This window comes from Bombus vancouverensis, chromosome 9, assembly GCF_051014615.1.
Source record: "Bombus vancouverensis nearcticus chromosome 9, iyBomVanc1_principal, whole genome shotgun sequence".
Taxonomy (NCBI): Eukaryota; Metazoa; Arthropoda; class Insecta; order Hymenoptera; family Apidae; genus Bombus; species Bombus vancouverensis.
In genome coordinates, this window is record NC_134919.1 from 11,196,675 (window position 1) to 11,219,583 (window position 22,909).

Here is a 22,909-nt window from a genome sequence, read left to right on the forward strand (position 1 = left end):
CCTCTCATGCTACTAATTCTTAATCAAAGAGGAACGTTTTCCATACAAATGGAAAAAAAGAGGAAAAAGAAAAGAAAAGAAGGGAAGAGTAAAGTGCATTCCCTTTGACATAATACTAGCCGTTGACCTATCGTTGTAAAACATCGAGCGGAAGGTGACGCAACGAGGGCGAGAAAAAAGGGAAGAAAGAAGAAAATCAACCCGCATGTGCTCGGACGCACTTGAAAACGAAAAGTACTTTTGGACCAAGAGCGATATGGAGGCGGTATACGTCGGAGAACGTGAAGAGTGTACCGAGGGTGCGTGAACTATGAAATGCACCGGCTATACACGTTCCCTCTTTCGACAAATGTAGCTCTGAAAAGCTACGAGAAATGTTTATAATTGGGATCGTTGGCCCGTTGCGCTCTCTTTTCTTGATACCCAGTCGTGTACAATCGCATGCACGCGAATAACGTTGGCATATTTTATGCCATACTATCCGAATGTGTATTATGACGATTTTAAAGGATTGATATATTTTTGAAAAATTTGTTTCGCATAGGTGTTGTGAACAGCTTCTAACTTGAGAGATGAAAATGAAAAGATGCGAAGAACATTATCACCCGGAAATATCTGGATATATTGGCAGATTTGTAAAAGGAGTATATACGAATTTTATCGAATTTACAAATTAACGAGAGAGACCAAAAGAAAATAAACCCTGTCTTTAGACGTGTGTGTTATTTTCGTATCGCTTTGCTACAAACGTACGGTCCTTCAGATGTTCCGTTTCATTTATTAAATCACTTATATTGTAACAATTAATTTGATGTAACATTTTCTCTGTCAAGATGTTTCTACAATTGAAAAACATGAAAATGTAGTTTTAAAAATTCTCCACTAGATTGTGAGAAGGGATGGGAAATTCAGACTCATCTTAGAAACGAGTTAATAACGAATTAATCACTAAAAAGCATTGATTATCTCGCGTAATCAATAGATCGTGAAACAAACCTTCTTTCATACAGCCAAATCGTTTATCCCCGGGAAAAAAGTCAGAATCGTCGTTTCTTCGAAAATATTCTTCGATGTGAAATATCTTCAAAAGCGGGAATTTTAAAAGAAGCTTCAGTTCGTCGAGGCGCAACGCGACACTACATTAATAACAATTTCATTTCGCGCGGGATTGAAAGCAAGAGGACTGGGCGAAGGTGCTCGAAGCTTCGGTCACGAGAGCACAGAGCGGCTGAAATTTGAAATTCAATCGCATGCAAATTTCTCCGACGAGGGAAGACACTTACGGCTAACCGGCGAACAAGATCGAGGATTCGTCGCTTAGCGTGCTGTAAACACTCGTCCCTTTTTACCAGGCTTATGAAATATTGATAGGCCTCCATTTGGTGTGCACGAGCGCGCGCGCCAGTGAAACGAGCGTCGCCTCGATGACGTTAACGATGTCGCCGGTTCAAGAGTAAAAACGACACGGCGGAAACGCGTTGGAATTTCAAAACAGATCGCCTCGCTCCAGCTTCGAATTATCGCGAGTCTAGAGAAATTATGCGATGGAAAAATGGTAATGCAGAATTAGCGATTTTGTATATTTTTTTCTTTTCTTTTTTTTAAGAATGTGTATTAATTTAGCACGGAGGAGATATAGATTTAGATTTTAATTGGACCGAAATTTGATTTAAGATGATATTTTTTAGGATTTTTTAGCATATCTATAGAGTTTGTCTGTCGTTTTTGAGAAATTTGAAATACAAAAAATTAGATTATTAAATATTATTATTGTTAGCGTAATTAAACCATTTGAGGAAGATGTATATTTTTTGCGGTAGGACTAAAGTAAGTTGCTATACATTTTTGAGTATCGTTACATGTTCTTCAAGTACCTATGAATCATTTCATCGCTCTCCTAATAGAGTTTAAGATACAAGAAGTCGAGTCTCTCTTTTGAAATATTTTTATAAAGAAATCGCGTTTACGAATGCGTACAATTTTTCAGTCATTTGTAATTAATTCTGATTATCGTCTAATATAAAAAAAACTAATGGCATATAAAGTCAAGGATCAAAATACGAAAGATATAGCGGATCTAAAAATTCTTCCTTAGTTTTTAGAAGCATCCTTTGTATTCTATAATTTTTATCGCGTTATACAATGATTCTTTTAATTCGGTTCACATCTTTCCTTCGACTTAACCACTGTTCACAGTTGAAAGGCTCGCGCGAGACTGATCTTGCTTGGCGGACGTTTGGCAAGGCGCAAAACAGAAGTCTCGATAGTGGATATCACTGAACGTAAGAAAATTGCCAATCGGTAGATTAGCTCGCTAGGCATCATCGCTCATTGCATTTCTGTCGGCTCGAAGCGCGATAAAGAAGGTGAGATTTCGTATATAATTAGATAAGGATCGATCGGATCGTTATAATCAGTTAATTTACACTTTGGAAGCAATCGCGTTTATGGCACGCTCGCCTATTGAGAGTACAATGGACAATAAATTGCTGAAAGGAATTGTTCTAAGGGTTAAAGTAAGCCTTTTAACTGCGAAAACGTGTTTTATAAAATTAACAGAGATCCAAGTTTTTGTTCCTTGGAACGGAACAATCACGTTTTTACAAATTCATTATTTGGTCCATAATGTTAATACTTTTTAAGGACATAAATATATGTATATTTTTATGATCACTTTATACCCCTATATTGCTTTTCCCGAAATTCACATTTTGTTGTCGAACCTTATTATTGTATTATTATTACCATTCTGTTTCCTCAGTCTCCTGTTTTCTATTATTCTCTCCGCCTTCCCATTTAATTTATTTTCGTATTCAAAGTTAAATATCAAACAAAATATAGCTATATTTTATCTTCAACTTTCAATTGCTTTTTCCCTTATTCGTGATAATAATATGTTGTTGTTTATCATTTTACGGGTCTCGGAAACATTCTTACTCACACACACACGCACACATAATATATATATCGAAATATTTAAATGTTATTTTTTGCACACGTTTGATGATTTTTCTCCTTTCAGTTGTTGTTAACATGCAACGTATGTTTTAGTTTACAGAAGAAAAATTACTAACATTTATCCAGCTAATATTGCAAAGGATTATAGTAATTAAGAGATATCAAACACATGCGTGAGAAAAAGGTTTTAATTTCTTCAGGAATGGATTTACTAAGATCAGATAAAGATGATTACCCGATATCTCTCAGTCATATTTACATAAGTTACATTTATGCATAACAAATAAATAATATTTTTAGATTGCTGAGAAATTATACGTTTGTATCATTTGTTCAAATCACGAATTAATATTAAAACTCTACTTATTATGTTTTCCCAAATATAACGTACCTAGGCTCTTACGATTAAAGTTATATGATGAAAATAGATAAGCTAGTCGTAATAATAGCTGTATTTTTACTTTAACAAAATGACAATTAATTGCACTAACCGAAATTGCATGTTTGGTAGTTCTAATATCAAACACAAAGCAAACGCACATGCAAGCAGGTATTTGTAAGTAGCCCGAGTCTATAATATAAAATTCAGAAATACGCCGATAGATTTCTAATGAACCGAACTGTCTCGAAGAAACAAAGTTAGTAATCCTCTTAAACAGAAGCACGAGTGCCGCCATTATAGCCCAAGACTGTTTACACGATCAAACGTTCGCTTAAATGGCGTGCTCCTCCTCCGCTCCGGTGGAATCGCTGGTCGTTCCGCTCTTACCCCAGAAACGTTCCTCTGCAACGTTCCTCCTAACGAGCGTCCAAGGAAATTGTATACGAAACACGTGGTCGGTCTATCTGTGTAAAGCCCGGCAGCAGAAGGAGAGAATATTCCGGGATTACGGTTGCCTTCCACAGAGAGAAAATCCGTGGTTCTTTCGCCGAGAGGAAGCTTCAGTTTGCCGTTTCTGAATCGCGTAGGTAAATGGCTGTTCTCTTTAACCGCATACACGAGGCTCTTACGATCAAAAAGGGGGGGGGGGCGGGAGACACGACGAGGGAGGAGACAAAAAAAGAAAGAAAGAGGAAGACAAGAAAAGAAGAAAGGAAGACGCAAGAAGAAAGTAAGAAGTAGAAAGACAGAGTTGTAAGCGGCCACGTCGAAGGTGGAGGGAGAAGAAGAAGGAAAGAGGAAAAGTGATAGAGGGAGGAAAGGAAGAACGAAGGAGGCTTGTCGCGAAACAGAGAGAGGATCAGAGGATCGTAGGAGTGGTGTTCTCGAGGTGGTAAGCACGACGAGGTAAAAAGGAACGACGTTGGAGGAGAGGAGGTTGGGGTGGAAAAAAGGCAGAGAGTTACTGGCGGGAAAAACGGTGTCTTGGAAAAGGTGCAAAGCCGACAGTATTCTTTGTAGCGGGGGATATTCGCCTTCTGTGCCGAAGACCTCTCGCACTTCTTTACCTTTTCCAACCCCTGCTCCACTCTCCACTACCACTAGCATCAAATCCAAGACCCACCACCTTCTTTTCTTCCTTCTTCTTGTGCACCAACCAACTTGTCCCCCTTCCACCGTTCTTTCTTTTTCTCCTCTTCCTCCTTATTCGCTTCTTCCACTTCTTCTCTTCGTCCTTCTCTCGCCTTCGACTCGATTTCTCACTTTCTTGCCTTGATCGTCTCTCCTTCGTCTTCGGTGCACAACGATTACAGCGCAACTACCGTAGCGTCGAAGCCAGTAGTCTTCCCTTCTCTGCTAGTAGTAGTAGCAGCTTACTTCTCCGCCCATGCTGGATCCCTTACTCGACAGCCTCTTGTGCCACGAGATATTTACCAACATCCAAGATGGCGGCATAATCTTGCCGGCTTTTCGTCGAAAGTCGACGAGTCATCCAACGCAGCCAGTCCCTTTTTTTTGCCCATAAACACTTTCATCGGTCTCGTTTCACTGACTCCGCCCTGGCTGCTCGCCCTGTTCATCCCCTTTCACCGTTCCTTTTCCTTTCACTCCACGTTCCTTCGTTTCTTCCTTCTTGCTCGGTGGTCTCTGACGGAGCCCTCGGCCCTTTCGAGTTTCCTCCACTCGCGATTCTTTTGCGAGATCGATCATAACACGCGTCCTGCGCGTCGATTATCTCTTCCGCGCGTCTACGTAATCTTGCGAATTTTGAAAGACATTGGACGTTGATAGGCATATGGATATCCGGTGTCGTCGAGGTTTGAGGAGATCGACGTCGGTTTGAAGTTGGTTGTGATAGGTTTCAGGATCTGATGGTTGCTTTGTCAAGCACGAATGTTTTGGATAGATTTCTATATTCCGATTAGACGACGTAGTAATTATTTTCCTTGGACTATAGACCGTCCATAAATAATCATCGGAATAAACAATCCCATAAACAATCGTCCGAATCATAAATAATTTCGATTCCTTATTTCACACGAAATGCACAATTGTTCTACGTCATTGAAAAAACACTCGCAATAGACGTATCAAACGAAATTTGCAAAACATTATATCAAGTACGAAGATCAAGCTTCGAAGATCAAGAAGGGACAAAAACAATACACTATAAATCTATCGCCAAGAGGAATTTCTCGAGGATTGTATACAAAAAATTGGATGAAAAATCAGAGACTTAACTGGAAGAAAAAAATCTTCACGGACGATGTTGGCATTCGAAGGGTTAACCAACGAAATCATTTAACCAGGCAGCCTTTTTTCTCCTCGTACTGAGCATAGTGTATGAGTAAGAAAAGAGGCAGGAGGCAAAGCGTGCAATAAGTCGAAGGGACACCCTCGACAGATTTACCGGAAGGAGATCGAGAGGGAAGAAATCAGGAGAGGTAAATACGCGTGGCGTAGAGAGTCCATGGATAAGAAGCAATCGAATCGAATAGTGGAACTCGTGGAATCCGCAATCCGTCGCGAAGTGAATGGCGAAACGCCTAAGGGTTTCTATGGTCGGGTATGCCCGCCGTCTGTTCCTCTGTCCATCGACCTAACCTAACCTACCCGGAACTTGAGATTAATGTGGTAATCGCTGAATCAGCGAAAGACACGGCAGGCGACAGTGAAAAGGAAGAGGGATCTTCCTCTTCCTTGTGACTTCCATATGTTTCTCCTTGAACGAGCAATCGAGGGAATATTGCTGGACGATAAACAAACGAGGAACACGAAGGTACATACAGTGGCTGGGAAAATTATCGGCACACCGTTTTATGTATTACGGCACGTGTTAATTAACAGATTACGGATTTTTATGGGTTTGTAGAAAATTTGTAAATGCAAAATTGCACAAAGTACACACAATATGGACAAATATATAACATATTTAAAGTGTTATTAATATATATGTTACCTGGTAGATAAAATAATTTTCTACCGAGGTCTTAATTGTATTGTGAGAGATGCAGTCTATCAATTAATTAGATCTAAATACAGGTATACCATACAGGTGCTAGGTGTTTACTGGAAAATTGTATATTCGTATAAGTTGTATATTTGTATAAGTTTAAATTAATCAACTGGGCACAACTTTCGTTTATTGCTCATTGATGACTCGTTATTTTCTCAAGTCAAACGTCATTATATTGGGTTAGTCTCCTGGCTATATATCATTCTTCGAAATCATCAATCTTCATGCATAACTTCCTGTATTCAGTTTGTACTTGAAAATGGTTTTAAAGGTGAAGAAACTGTGTTAATTCTATAATGTGTGCCTGAAAATATACTACTCCTTTCTACTTATTACTCGATGCTTCATATATTCTTGCGGTTAAAACCTCTGAATATGAAGAAAGCGTTAGAAAGTACTAGGAATTCCATTCACTCGTTTTCATTAAAAACCTTTCAATTTTATCAGAGATTTCGTTAATTTCGTTTAATATTCGTAAATTAGAATATCATTCGCTATAAGTCACGTATGCTGGAAAATATAATTGTAAAATGCACAGTACTATACAACACAGCGCATTCTTACCTACCATACAACGATAAAACACGTAATATGAATAAATGGAAACCCAAGGTTACAAAATTAGAATACGATCGCTTAAGAAACTCAGCCTTACTATATTTCAAAAATTCCTTTCCCATAAAACGCGAACTTCCTTACCACACTTACCGTCAACAACATACTCTACCGCACCTAACGCTTCACCGAAATAATCCAAGAAAACGTAGTTCCAATAACCACGATCATCCGAAGAGCATCACTCGAGAAACCATCATAAACCCCATTGTGCGAGAAGCGAGCGTAGGATATCCATGTTGCTTGATCGATGCGACTAAAAACGATCGTTGTAAATAATACGCGACTCTTAGAAGAAGCAGTAATAACAGGATAGATTTCGATACAACGGATAGGTATATACGGGTGCGTGCATCGTGCAAATAAATACTCGGCCAAGGGATGCAGAAAGGAAAGAAGGGTTGAAGCTGTGCCAGTCACGGAAGAACCTCGCTGCTACGTGGAGTAAGTGCAATAATACCAGATTATTTGCATCGCAAAGCCGTGCGTATGGGTAAACACAATATTCGCTCTCTGCTCGGCTCTGTGAACCGATAGTGCGCTCAGGTAGATACGCATCTGTCTATATCGTTCTCCATGCCTCTCTGTCTCACCCCATTTCGACTCCCTTTCGCTCTCTTCGTTCCACCAATGGACTCATCGTTCTCTCTTCTGTTCACCTTCTCTTCGGTCCCTTCCTCTCTTTCTCACCTTTATCGTGTTTCGTGTCTATCATCGTGTTCCTCTGTCTCACTTACTCGATCCTCGTCTCTGTTTCTCGTGATCTGTTTCGTGTGCCGTCTTCGTTCCTCTCTCTATGTACCACCGCGGCGTAATACAGATTCTATTTGAGCTGCCTGAGGGAAGTTAACTCGTGATGCGTGCAGCTCGGCTCGCTCTGTTGGCGATACTACGGATCCCATCGTTCTCCATTTCGAGGCTGCAAATCCAAGAACCTAGCCGGGATCTCGCGACCTGCACGGCTACTCCTATTAGGCTCGCTATCGTTCGATTTTGTTGAAACGTCGCGACTGAAGAATTTCTTTCTTTTATTTCCGATTTGTGATAGTTGGCAAGGTTTTCAGGTTTTATTGATCGAGCGAGAAATTCATAGGTTATCGTGATTTTTACGTCGTATGTGGTAGTATTGTAGTATTTATGAGGAGCTATGTGACTCGTAGATCGCGTTGTATCGCACAAAGGAATTTGCTTCTAGTACTACGTTATTATTTTAGACACTGCTTCAGTCAAAGTTTTATAGCATTGGTAACAAAGAAGTTACTGAAGTAATGTAGAATACTGTTAATACTGATTTCAAATACTAATCGGGTCCTCCTTTTTACAAAACTCCTGAAAAAGAATAATTTCCATTTAGATGCTAATTAGAGTTACAAATCTCATTTTGTCTCATTTACCACTGTTGTCAATACTATTTGAAACGTTATTTCAAACTAATTAACACCATATTTCCATTCTCTTCTCAGTTCTACCATCGAAATGACCCAAAGCTTTTTATAATATTGCACTAATCCTGTTTCAAATTTTACGTCGGCTATGCCTCTATATAATCTCCACCCCCCAAAACTAACTACCATTTATCTCTTAATTCCATTAATAAAATATTCCAAAACCGTACACCATCGTTCTACTGCTTCAAACATTATTTCATACTAATTCTCACGAAATCCTCTAAAAAAAGAATAACTTTTATCCTTACTTGAATTCCATCGATAAAATATTCGAAATCTCTCCGCCATTGTAACACCATACCGATGTTGCATATGTCAAGATATTTCTCATGGAACCTCTGCAAAATTCACTAAAAACAAATCCATCCGTTTCTCAATCCCACTAACGAAATATTCTCAATTGCTGATTCACATCCAAACTCTACCAATAAAATATTCCAAAAGTCGTTTCTACGCTGTCACATCAATCGAACCTTTCTCATGATTTACTTAAATCAAACCTCTACAAAATTTCAAAAAGCATTTCACCCTTCCTCGAACTCACCGACAAAATATCCAAATCCTTTACCAGACATTCACCCCATAACCCTCGTGCATAAGAACCAAAGGCAACACGTCTACACTGCGGAAGTTGCAGGTGAGCGAGAACATTTGAAAACGGGTATCGATACCTCTAGAGAGAGAAAGAGAGAGAGAGAGAGATGGGGGAGGGAGAATCTGTACAGGCAGGTTCTATTAGTACGTAACGCCTGGTCCTTTTGCCGTGCCGCTCAAAGCAAAGCAGCCCCCGGAGTGTTACAATTTCGCCCTCTCTCTACCCCTCCAGGTCCGCCTCGAAAGTCCCTTTATCTATCCCGCTATTTTCCTAACTCCGACGTCCCCTCCGGGGGTTTCTCCTCGTTCGTGGTGACGACAACGATTCCTCTTCTCTCCTGAAGGAGGATGTGGAGGGAGCGCGCCGGATCCGCCGGAATACCGGCCGTTGGAGGGGTGGTAGAGCCGGAGCACTACCGCCACCCCTTCATCCCCTTTTTACGAGAGGTTGAAATGCCCGCCCATTGGTCCGCCCATGTAGGACCAAAGCAGTCACTTCGAATCAATTCGACCTACGATTTCGCCTCGTAGACGGTCCTACACGGCGCTGGCACACTCGCAACCGCGCATCATAAGCTTCGACCGCATTTCGTACACCTAACCTCGTCAAACGTGATTTATCGCGTAGAAACGCTCGCTCATGGACTCTCTCGATAATCGACACCTAGTGCGGCTACTGTGTCCTCCGGCAATTGACGATTGAAATTTATTCGAACAGTTGGAAGAATCGTTGTTGTTTTCCACTTTCCTTGTGATTTATTTTCATTTTCTTTTTTCGTCGTGTCGGATTTGAACCGAGAGTGATCCTGTAACGAGAGATTGGTTACATCGAACAAGGGAGAAGTGACTTGTTGTTGGAAACTGATAGATTAGGGAGATCGTAGTATTTTAGGGAAAGTCGAAGCGTGCTCGATGAGGGGGCATGAGGGGCAATCGTGATGGTTAGCGAATATCGCAAGATCGTTAGCGATAAAGTGGAGTGCGTCACTGGCAGCCGTCATCCTTGAGATAGAGTGAGTGGGTGACACGGAGAAGAAGAGTAAAAAGAAAAATGCTCGTTATCGTTGTGGAAACAAACTATTAGCGTAAGATAACAATTCGTACGGAGCTCGTGTGTGTGACAGTTGCCTCGCGAAAACATGTCGAAAGAGAAATGCTCGCGCGATTTCGTTCAGTGCTTTTGAACATCGACGGATAACCTACATTTATACCTCGTTAAAAAATTTAAGAAGAACAAACGAAAGAATATTTCAAGAGAGCGCAGGAAGTACACATTAGCGCGTACAAATATTCACGAAAGCGATCCCTCGTCGGTGAAATAAGACAAGAACACCATGAGCACGAACAACAACGAGTATCTTCACCTATTTCCAAAGAACCAGAGAAACTAAAGTTTCCAAAAAAAAAAAAAGCAGAAAAAAATAGGCTTAAATGTGCCCATGAAGCGATCACGATGGAACCGCGTGGGATGATGATGTCGAATCTGTCGTGCGACGGCTGCGCGGACAGCGACCGCGACTCTGACAGCAGCAGCATGATCGTGGACCCGGTGAGTCTGGACAAAAACGACCTGTCACCGTCCCAGTCATCGTCCAGCCCAATCATCTCGAGTTCTCCAGTCCCGCCAACCACCGCGTCCTCCAGAAACCGTGGTGGAAGTCGCAGCAAGAAGAACTACTCGATGATGTCGGCCAACAGTCAACAAAAGAACAACTCGTCCGGCCAAGCATCGTCCTATAGCAACGACAAGATGTCCTCGTCTTTGATCAAGCCACCTTATTCTTACATAGCTCTCATTACAATGGCGATTCTTCAGTCGCCACAAAAGAAACTGACATTGAGTGGAATCTGCGAGTTCATCATGTCACGGTTCCCTTATTACCACGACAAGTTCCCGGCCTGGCAAAACTCTATCAGACACAATCTGTCCCTGAACGATTGTTTCATCAAGATACCACGTGAGCCAGGAAATCCTGGAAAAGGGAATTACTGGACCCTAGACCCATTGGCCGAGGACATGTTCGACAATGGGAGCTTCTTGCGTCGCAGAAAGAGGTACAAGAGGCCTCCGCCGCATTATGTGCTCCGAGACAGGGCGATTATGGCGACCTTTGCCATTTGCGGCGATCGAGGACCTTGCCCTGGCGGCGGCGGTGGTCATCCCGGTGCTCTGACCTATCCAAGCGCCGCGTATCTGTCTCCGCCACCCGGTCTGCCCCTGCTCGACTTCTCCCCGTCGACCTTGGAAGCTCTGAAGCTTGGCGGCTTCCTGGAACCGCCTCCACCACTGTACAAACCGGTACCGATCACGGCTCCGCCGATCAGACAAATCGACCCTGCGCCAACGAGGACCACCACGATACCGAGCAGCCATCCGCCGGCTGACAAGAAGAGGAACTTCAGTATTGACGCTCTGATCGGTAAACAGGCGGCAAACGATCAGAATTGTGGCGGGCTGTTGGATCTCAGCCCGTCGGAGCATAGGGAGATCAGGAGTCAGGCGTCGGCTTTCTCTCCTCTCGTTTAGAGGATTTGTTTGATCGAGTTTTTCGAGATTCTTTCTGACTGGCACTCTGCATTGGCCGGATCTCCGTTAAAATCTCGGTTTTTCTTGGAGATTCCGGTTTTCGGAGAAGATTGCAATTTTTTCAAGGGAACTTCAGTGGACAGGCAAGGAGAGACGGTGGAGAATGTTTTCGACATTCGTGATGGATTTTGGGTGACGAAGAAGCGGTTACAGACTGTAAAGGTGAATGGAAGGGAAGAGGAAAATTTATAGAAAAGAACATTGGAGGAGCAAAGAATTTTTCACTTCCGCGTTATTATCAGAAATCAAAAGTATAATATGTGGAAGAACAGTGATACGTACTATGAAGAGTGATAAAATAGCTAGATACCAAAAGAAGAGAAGCGACGGAACCAAAGATTTCAACTTCGACAAGCACTTGTGTAAAAAAGAACAAGAAAAAAAGAAGAGAGAGAGAGAGAGAGAGAGAAGAACGAACGGACAAAAGAACGAGTCGAGATAATTGTAAAAAGGTGTAGTGCAATAGTGTAGTGGTTTAAGTACGAGAAAAGATCCCCTTTGGTCGTGTCGAAACGATTCTTAGCGACTGTACGGCGTCGTCACGAACAATCGATTCCTCGCGAATCGAACTTCATAATTTTCCATCCTCTCTGTTTCAACCCCGTTTATTTTCACATATTTTTTCTTTCCTCCGTGCTCTATTCTTAGCCGGAGGCTTCTTAAACGATAGATTAATATCTCGGCACTGTAAATATACACACGTACACACGTATACACACGTATGCAAACGAACAGACACATGCACACGCACATCCTCGAACAAATCTTTGCTCAGCTTTCTATTGTTTGCGCGAGTGTGAGAGAAAAAGAGAGAATGCGCGAGTGAAAGGGTAGGAGAGGGTGGCAGAGAGCGATAGAGAGGGGAGGTCAGTTCTCTTCATCGGATTTAATGTAAAGCTCGGGCCGGGTTTTCGGTCAAGTAGACGTTTTAGTGTACATAGCGTTGTACGAAAAAAATAAAAAGAAATACACACACATATAGGGGATGCTCGCGTTCCGTACTACGAAACATATTCGTGTACCTTTGATTCTCGTGTTCGATCCTCGATACGGGAGGTTTTCATAGCGAAAACGCGTGCAACGATTCGCAAAGATCGAGCCTTATCGAGTTTTATTGTCTTACGAAACTGCACATCTTTAACCGGCGTGCGAGTAACGCGAGCTTTGAAACACAAATCCTTTCGTTTCTCTGGTTTATTAGGAAACGATTTACGCGGAGAAACTTTGGACTAATCGACTTGATACACTGTTCGAAACATTAAATTGGCAAACTAATGGTCGATTCGTGTCTGTATTGGTTATTTTTGTTTATTCGGCCAAGAACAATTCGTTGTTAGTTATATGCAAGTTTTTTTTTTTTTTAGTAATTTACTGCCTCGTTTACATCTTAGAAAACATCGGAGCGCTTTGAAAAATGTAAATTATCTGGAAGCAGAATTTTGCGACGAAGATTTTCGAAAAGCTCGAAAATGTAGGAATACGTGGCAATAAATTCGAGGAATGGATAAAAAAATAATAAAATGTTAGTTTTTAATTCAATTGGATTCTTTGGAATTACTTGCAACGTACAAGAATGGATACCATTGTTCATATTGGAATTATCTCAATATTATTCTTATTGTGAAAGACTTGCACCGATAAATTTTTATTTAAAGATACACGAACATAATGGCATGCTATTCTAAGAAGTGTAATCCTCATCGCGATAGAGGAACAATAATCATTGCCATAGTTACGTAATGAACACAGACACATTTCAATCCATTTATTTGCCATTTATTGCACAGCAACCTAACAATTAGAAGATTGGCGATATTTTGAGAGCTGCTTCATCGTTTGATGAGGTTTTTAGCGGTTTCACAAGATTAAACGTTACATTACGAAATCTTTGTTTTTCTCTTTTATAATTAACTCTTTTTTCCGAACAGTGTATGAAGCAGACATTGATGTAAGATCATAATGGTCCGAATCCTTTAAAATTTCTTTAGAACTTAAATGCTACTGTACAAATGTTTATTCCAAAGAATTAATTATTTATATAAAATCGAAGATACAGACGGAGGAGATCGAAGGAAAATCGAAGATTTCGGCGAAGTGAACTTTCCAATTTCAAATATATCAACACCAGAAAGTTGCCAGATACACTGCAAAATCAATTACGACTTAAGAAACATGTTTCCGAAAGTACCATTACGCAATCTATTGGGAAATTAATAAACAAATCAAATTGCCAATATCACAAGTGTAATTCGCACAACTCTCAACCGAAATTCTTTTCTATTCGCCGTACTAAGAAACAAGTCACATAAAGAATACTTTATACTGTAGGAAATTATAATTGAGGGGTTGAAATCGCAAATGACTCGTAAACGTTAGAAGGTTTTCAATAGAAAAAATATTCGCTTCTATTAATTTTACCATTTGCACAATTTATCACGCCTGGACATTATAGACTTTCAGCGTTTATCAATTTAATAAATTTAGAAAAAGAATAAATTGCGTATCAGGAATTGTTTTTCATTAGTTACATTTTATTTGTATTACAAATTCGTCTACGCTATTCTTCTATCTTTTAAAGACGATTGATTTACGATCACAGCTCTAGAAGCTACAATAAACTATTTTAATACCGATAACTTTCCTCTTCTTATTCTACGTGAAATTTATATTTCCTCTTAATAGAAAAATCGACTTGGACCTTTTGTTGGTACTAACGTCATTTGTCGTTTCAATTCCTCAAATAGAGGTTTTAATTGCGCAATGACACACAGCGAAGAGAAATATTTCTTTGGAAATTTTTCTCGTTCGCTGTTCGATGAAAGATTTTCCATAACAGATTTTCAAAAGAAGACAATTACGCGCAAATAATAGGAGAAAGGAAGGAAGAAATGCGAAACGACAGTTCGACGGAAATTCGTCGACGATTTTTAATACAGAAACAGCGTGTTTGAGTCTGTTTTCGAGCGTTTTTAAACGTGCATAAGACGCATGTGCAGGAATCCACGGGAAAAGAGAATGGAATAATTTACAATTAATCCCTGCAAAGATACGCATCCATGACGATTACGTATGTGTTGGTCTACGCGTGTACATACCAGCCACTAGTGAATTTTCCTCGAACGTGTACGATGACGATTGTCAGATAAGAATTATTGCAGGAGAACGTAACAGCGCAGCGTAACATTTGTGCAACGAATCCGGTCGCATTTGTATTTCGTTGATCGAAAAGCAGGTTAAGTATGTTTAGGAATTTCGTTAATTAAATACCAATTGGATTTTTATCCAACGACGCTATAGTTTGGTTCTTACAATTGTTTAGAAATATTCTAACGAATAAAAGTATCGAACGATATGTACAAATTGCTAGTCTGCTTTTATTAACGCGTCCCGTGCCGCGGAGAATAGATAATTTGTAATTAGAAAGTTTGGAAATTCTATAATTTAATTAATTAATTTTAAGGAGTAAATTGAAAAACTTGATATTTAATGTAATATTGAAGATAATATAATGGGGAATAACATCGAAAAGAATTTAGAAGTATTGGAAGATACTTCATGGTATCTAAGAATGGTATTCAAAATCGCTCAAAGAGATCTAAAAATACTATTCGACATTATCCTATGAAGGTTTTCAGGGATACGATAGCAAACGATATTTTGCAAGCATTGAAAAAGTATTCAAGAATAATATTCAAAGTTATTCAAGAGTATCAAATAAAAAATACTATTTGAAAACGTTGAAAAATGAAGGATATCCGAGACATTTACAGAATATACAGAAACATTTAACAATTATATTCAATGATACTGTTCAATGATACGAAGAAATAGTGTTAGGAAGCATTGAAAACCTTTGAAGAATAATATTTAAAAATACTCAAAATCATTCAATTATGAATATACAATATCGTGAAGCACTCAAAGATATTCAAGGAGAATATTCAAAGTACTCGTCGAATAACAAAGATATTACTTTATCGGTATGCTTCGTATCTTCGCCTGCTTTTCTGCGTTTCATTTCAAGATCAAACCCCGTAGAATACTCTTCTCCGGTGAATGAAAATGGAATACGTGTGACCCGCATGGCACGTGACGCGTTAAACCAGAAGCAACAACGAGACGTTCGTTCGTTTTCTATTCGTTTCAAGGCTCCTTATTTTCGTTATCGTTCTCGTTTATGTAGATCTGATTACACAGCCGATTCGTGCGTGTTTTCAAGTCGTGTGAACGATGCACGTCGTGATAACGAAAATCATTGTTCTAATAGCGAAGCTGGCGACTCCTTCGGGAAAAATAAATCTCCGACACATCGACATCCAATGAATGATCCAACAACGTAAAATAGAGAAAAGTTGATCTTCTGCAACAAATATTTTCGAAATGTGAAATAGTTTCTACCGATATATATTGAAAATTATCTGCGTAATTTGTGATACATGACGCTTCATTATCTTATTCATAGATTTTCTTTGTCAGGAGAATTGTTGCTTCTAAATTTGTTCCAGCGTTAGATTAAAATTCTGACTTTAATCTGACGCATCCGCAACATAAAATTCTTCACATCGATGCTGGAAAAATGTCTGATCGAGAACGTGTTCCATTGGTAATGCATTAGCCCTCTATAACCGACATGTTTGCTTAGCAGATTGACAAATTCTTAATTGATTTCTGATTTCGATCAGAAAATTTGGAAGTAGCGTACAGTCGAATAGCGACGTGAAATGTTCGTTTTCATCAAATAAAACATCGTCATTCTCTATTGTATTCTTCATGTCGAAGACTGGTGATACTGGAAGAAATTTTGGAAAATCAACGACACAGATTGATAATATAATTTAACTAACCCCTGAATGGGGAAAGACGAGTGGATTCGTCAAGATTACCGATTCCTTCGACATAGTAATTTCTACGTTCAAACGTGCTTTATCCATCTACGTATCGTTTTAGAAACAAATTATGTCATGTGTATATTTACGAGGACTGAGACCGACCAAATTTCAATTGATTTTCTCTATTGTTACAGAAGTAATAATATATAGAAGACATGATAGGCATAATTATAGAAATTTCTAATTAACACTAGAACTACCACATCAGTCAAATCGACTGGTTTTACAATTTTATTTTAATATTCCTACTTCATGTTATATTTTTTTCCTCGGAATAATGTAATGACTTTTGCAACGATAACTAAAAGAATAATATAATGAATTTTATTTTGTTTTTTATGTATTCAGACTGAGAATAATTTTGTATCAAGGCTACTTATACCAATACCAGTGAAAATGACTGGTACTTGTCAAAGTGTAAAAGGGTCCTGCAATCTGTTTATCGAACCCCAATTAACCAGTTTCCTCGTTTTCTACAATTTGCCACACGTTCTTTAAATTTTTACCGCGTATCATTCAATATGATGATATCGGTTATCAGGAAAATTCACAGCACTCAAAATGACTGGTTCTACAATTTTATAAAAGTGTGAACCCTCCTTTAGGTCGATCATGGTCCCAGATGGATTAACAATACCAAAAATGTACTACATGACATGGAATTGCTTCTGTAAGAAAGTAATAAATCATTAACTATAAAAATATTCTATTATTATGTATTTTTTAAAAACCAGTCATTTTGATTGTTTTTGATACCAGTAGCTTCATGTTAACTACCGATAGTTCTAGTGTTAAGAGACGATTCGATTAACAGGTTGATATCGTGTAAATACAACTTTGGCCAGAGAACGACTAGGTCCAGATACAAATGGAAAAACGAATTACATTTCGTGAAAATTCGTTTTGCCATTGCGAAGAGAATAGGCCGAAGAGCTTCAGTAAAATCATTTCACGCAAAAATACATGGAATTGTACGTAGCTGGTATTATAGGTGAAGGATGATAGATACAGCGTTTGAGAATCTAGGTGAAGAATCTGAAACATTGAAACGGATCTTTTACATGTTATAGCAGAATGATAAATAGAATAGAAATTCGAAAACACAAGTGCACGAGTACGCAAGATCCGAGTGTCTTGGTGTTATAGAGGGTTAAGCATTCTGCGAGCAGAGGAGCAGACATTTCACGAGATTTCATAGATTCCGTTCGATCTGTGTCAGTTAAAAGAAGGGAAAGATCGATAGAGCCGAAGAAAACACCGATTCTAAACCGTATTGTCGACGTTTGGGTACAAAACGATTTACTCGATAGTCTTTTATACTTGGACAAATTCACAGCCGATCGATCTAGAGTTGTAGAGATTTTTAATGTTAAGTTAAATGTATCATATAAATAGTCGATCGCGAGTGTTATTCATTTCTTTTTCCTCTCGTGTAAAAACAAGACGAAACAAGATGAAAAGAAATGGAGACGAGAGTAAGAAAATGAAAGAAAGAAGTGACAGTTTCGAGAACGATTCAGAATTATTATTCGAACGCTGTATATTTTACTAATCTTGTCGATTCTGAACTGTCGTGTGTTAAGGTATTGTGACGAAAGTAAAGCGGTACGTCTGTTTGTTCCTTTACTAAAATAAGTACCGATGCTATAATGTATGTTTAGTTATAGGTTGCCGTTACCACTTGTCTCTGTAGATTTAGTAAGTATTATACGTGTCAAGATGATAGATTTATAATAACGTGTAATAATGTCAACAATAAAGTACTGTTAAGTATAAAAGAAATCGTATCCGCTTCATTCTTCGTTCTTGTGGAATAACGTCTTTGAGAGGTGGAAGGCTACTGTATAAATCGATTTACGAACATTTATAATCTGTTCCATTTCGAAAAAAAAGCTATCGGATTTAAAAAGTTTCATTATGAAAATGTGTTAGAGTCGATTGTATCATTAAAATTTTCATCGTAAGGTTAATGAATTTCGAGCAAATTACGGAATTCTTTTTTATTGGAATAATATTGCGTTACGATGTTGTTTATAAAATTTCACGAGAAATTAGGAATTCGATGGGAAAATACTTTGGGGTTAATATTTACGTAGATAATTCGATGTTGGTTCGATTTATGGTTTAGTAAAAAAAAAAAGAAAAAGAATGGTAAAAATATTGTATTTTGTTGGATGTTCTCGTTACAAATGTTTCACTGTATTGTGTTTAATATCAGCCAAGTTTCTTGAATTAGAGATTTCCCTATTTTCCTTTAACAACAAGGATATCAAATATTATTACGTTAATTTGCCTTTTGACGAACTAACAATTAGTCTAATAGGGCGATATTGCTTAAATGAAACAAAATTAACCTTCTGTATTCTACTGGCACCGTTACGGTAACATTGATAACGTGAGAATTGCTTCTCGCATTCTTCTCGCTGATATAAAATGGAAAAGCAAAAGAGACGTACCATAGAAATAAATTTTAAACAATAAAAATAACAACGTATAAAGAAATTTATAAACGTTTATTACATTTTTTCTTCCGATACAAACTTTTTTAATTTAAAAAACTTCACTGGATTTGTTGGTCTATTATATCTACCATTGAAATTTTCAAGGCAGAAGGTTAAAAAGATAATTATTTGAATGAAATGAAAGACGCGAACTAGTAATAAAAGAACTGAGAAATGAAAATCGACGAAATATACAATGAAGATATACATACTACTTTTTTGCTTAGATAATGTTTTAAAATAATCTTTTTTTAATAGTTTGTATGGTGATATCGAAATAAGAAAGGACAATGAAACGAGGAAAATGTGGGAACATAGCGGAGTAAATAAATGAGAAGAGAATTTAGAGGACAGACGTTTAATGTTAAAAAACATGGAAAGATATTTAAAGATAATATTTTACATTGATTAGATTTTTATGTGCCTAAAAAGTGAAAAATATTTTTAACACACTTTCACTGTTTGTATTGTATCCGAGAGAATTCTTTTTAATTTGAAAATTAAAACACACGTTGTCACACACTTCGGACGACTACTACTATATTTTATCTTCCAAATTTTACTGGTATTCATTATTGAAGAATTCCGTATGGAATGTCACATATTTACAATATTTACTCATAAAAGTAAGCCGATATTTTACGCTTCCAATAAGGTAAAAAATTTATAAAATTCCGCTTCAGCGATTTATATATCCAAGTTTAAACACTAAGATTAATATCTTTGCTAAAAGATGATTCTCAGTTACATCAGTTGAAAAAGTAGACAAAAAATCAATCAATCGTACAATAAAATCTACCATATAATATTATCTTTCTCTTTATCAGGTTCATAAATTTAATTGAAACCTATGCTATCCTTTACTTACCGATCAACACTGGAAAAAATCAATGAAAATTCCACCAATCGTCTAAGCTAACTTACAATTACCTAACTCAACTAAATTCGCGCACCGAAACCTGCGTTAAAACATAATTTTGTTACATCCATTTACCGACGTGATTTGAAGTTTCACAAATAATTTTATAATAAAATCGATACAGTATCGATTGAAACCACCATCCGGTACCAAGCTCCCAAATCCAATTACAGTTTCCGAATCAATCAATTCTACAATAAAATCTATCATATAATATCATTTCCTTTAATCAGGTTCACCAATTTGTAATAAAAACCTCTGCTATCCCTTTTTCCATGTCAATTTGAAGATAGACAAAAGATGGAGTAATTTTCCAGTGAAACTCATCAGCCACCAATCCGACCGATAAAATCATCCCGTATATGCCAGATTCCCACGTGTGACCGAAGAAATTTTGGAAAGAAAAGACTCATCCAGAACTCATCTCCCGTCGCAGCAGGTACCGTCGCTCGATCGATTCTCTATTAGTGTGTGCCGTGTCGTGTAACGAATCTCTTTCCCATCGGCCTAATTGTCGACTACTGGCACGTTATTTACTCGAACGAGCGTGGAATAATGAAAGGGAACGTATCGCCTCCTCCATTTCTGTGTACGATGAGAGATCGGCGATGATCCAAGCGACACACCTCCGAACGCCACGTATCCGTGGCGACAATGCAAACCGAAACAAACACTTGGCGGCACGTGACCGCCACGTGTCGGCCAGGATATATTACATTCCGAATACACACACACTTGACGAACGATTAAAGGGGTGTACACGGCCGAGGAACCACGATCGTGACAACGATGAACACGCCGCCGGCCCTTTTCTTCTTCCTACTTCGACCGATGAGAGCCACCGATACCTCGGATACTCGAGTTTCAAACCTACGTAAACGGTAACATTCTCTGTGCTGAAGTTTGGATCGGCTTGGAGTTTGAAGTAGTCGATGAACGGCGGGAGATTGTACGAAGTTTGGGACCTTCAAGTATTTTCTTCATTTTTCGGGGAATTTTTTTTCTCGTTCGTAGACTTTTTCATAGGTTTGACGATGTTTGAGTATTCTTTTATTTCTTGGTGAGATTTCTCTTCATTTTATGATCTTTGGGTTTGACGACGTTTGAGTATTGTTTATGGTTGTTTGATTTAGTCTTTGATGTATTTTCTTCTCGTTTCTGGCACATATGACGATGTTTAAGTTTTGTACTATTTACCTTTACTATTTACTAAAATTTATATAACGAAGATATTTCGCGAATGAGTAATAACACGTAAATTCTAGGCACTACTATTATCTAATTCTGCATTCAAAAAATGCTTGTGTATGCATTTGAAATAATGTACTAACAAAGATTGGAATAATCCATCATTATCAGTTGCACTAAACAAACATTTTCAAGGCATAGCTTGCCTGCATTATATCAATCTAATCATTAAACGTGATAACAGTCTTCAATGGTAAACAGTATACGTATATCGGTAAAATTGAAATAAAAACATCCTATGCAAATTCTCCGACTATACGTAATATATTAGCCAAATGGTACCGTAAAAAGTAACATTTATTAAATTAGACCAAACAAATAACGCTAATATAAAACTCTTGATAAAATATAATATCTCCTACCGTCACTACCTAATGAATTATAAATTGAAATATATTAACAGAAGTAAATTAAATCTAAATAGAAACATCCTGTCAATTCTATAAAATTGATAAATTATTATCATGAATTATTGTTCAAGTAGTACCACGAAAAATAACATTCACTAAATTATAACGACAATATACCGTGTAGTATGGAAATTTTCCAAAATATAATATCGTTCTACCTCGACCCTGAATTTAAAACGTCACCGTACGATTTATGATGCGTTATCGTTCACGGTTCGGTGTTTATCTATGTGCAACAAGGTAGAGATAGTGCAACAATAATTGTCTGCTCGATCGACGTTAGTGTCGGCGAGGCAACGCGTACGGCGGGTTCTATAAATGTTCACGTCGTATCACGAGGAATGAATGCTCATGAACGAAGGAGTAGTCGGAGGAAAAGAAAGAAATAACTTTCCATCGGGTAAAAGGCGCTAGTTTGTGCTCCTCACGTATGACTTTATTTCTTCTGGATGTTTCTATGAATACACCAGGAAAATCTTTTCCTACGTACGGCCATTGTCAACCATTTTATCTACTATTTCATAACTATCGTGCCTCCTCTGTTTACCATCGAGTTTAATTATTTAAGAAATTTATTACGATATTTATCGCAGAAGGAATAATTGTTGTTTGAATACCGTTGTTAGATTGTTTAGTAGCGAAGATAATTTTTATGAAAAAAGAAAAGAAAAGAATTGGAGAGCAGGATAATCGTAAGAAAAAATGCAATACGATACGATGTTAAGGGAATTGTTATGCATCGAAGTCTATAGTTAACATTGAGCAATAAAAATAAATTATATGATTTCAAATTAGAATTTTTCGACGCTTGCCATCGACTGCCAAATTATAAACGATTGCATAAAGTAAGAGAGAAAATTTTCAGAACTGAAATCGCAGAGCAAGAGAGTACGCGAGGAAAGTCCGTATTAAGCTTAAAACTCACAAAAACGGATGCCTGCGACAAAATTGTTGAAGAAAATAAGATAAAGAAATGAGAAAATGATTCAGTAGATGAAACAACGAAACAAGGAAAGAGTATCGCGCAGAAAAAGACTAGAGGTTGAAAAGAGAAAGAACAGTACTAAATACATGGAAAATGCTGAAAATGAGATCCTACGATAAAATTGCCGAAGAATGGAAAGAGGAAAGGAAATCAGAAAATGATCGAAAGTTAAAACGAGGAGAAAATTATCGTGTGGAAAGAGGCTGGAGGTTAGAGCAGAGTGAGAAAGGAATTAAAAACGCGTGTATAGAAGCGGTGGGGTGGTGGAACAGGCTCGAAAAGCTGGCTCGGTCTGGCTGTTTTCGTCACGATCGAGGAATGTAATATCGTCACCCCAAGCGACAAGAGTTGCCTTCG

General features: G+C 38.2%; 1 protein-coding gene across 1 annotated transcript; it reads left to right on the forward strand.

Annotated features, from left to right (window-relative positions):
• Nucleotides 1-9,948: 9,948 nt before the first annotated feature.
• LOC117163581 (forkhead box protein D3-A) lies at nt 9,949-15,311 on the forward strand. The gene has a single exon (XM_076621553.1). The coding sequence runs from the start codon at nt 10,467-10,469 to the stop codon at nt 11,538-11,540; it is 1,074 nt and encodes a 357-aa protein (XP_076477668.1). The 5' UTR covers nt 9,949-10,466; the 3' UTR covers nt 11,541-15,311.
• Nucleotides 15,312-22,909: the final 7,598 nt, after the last annotated feature.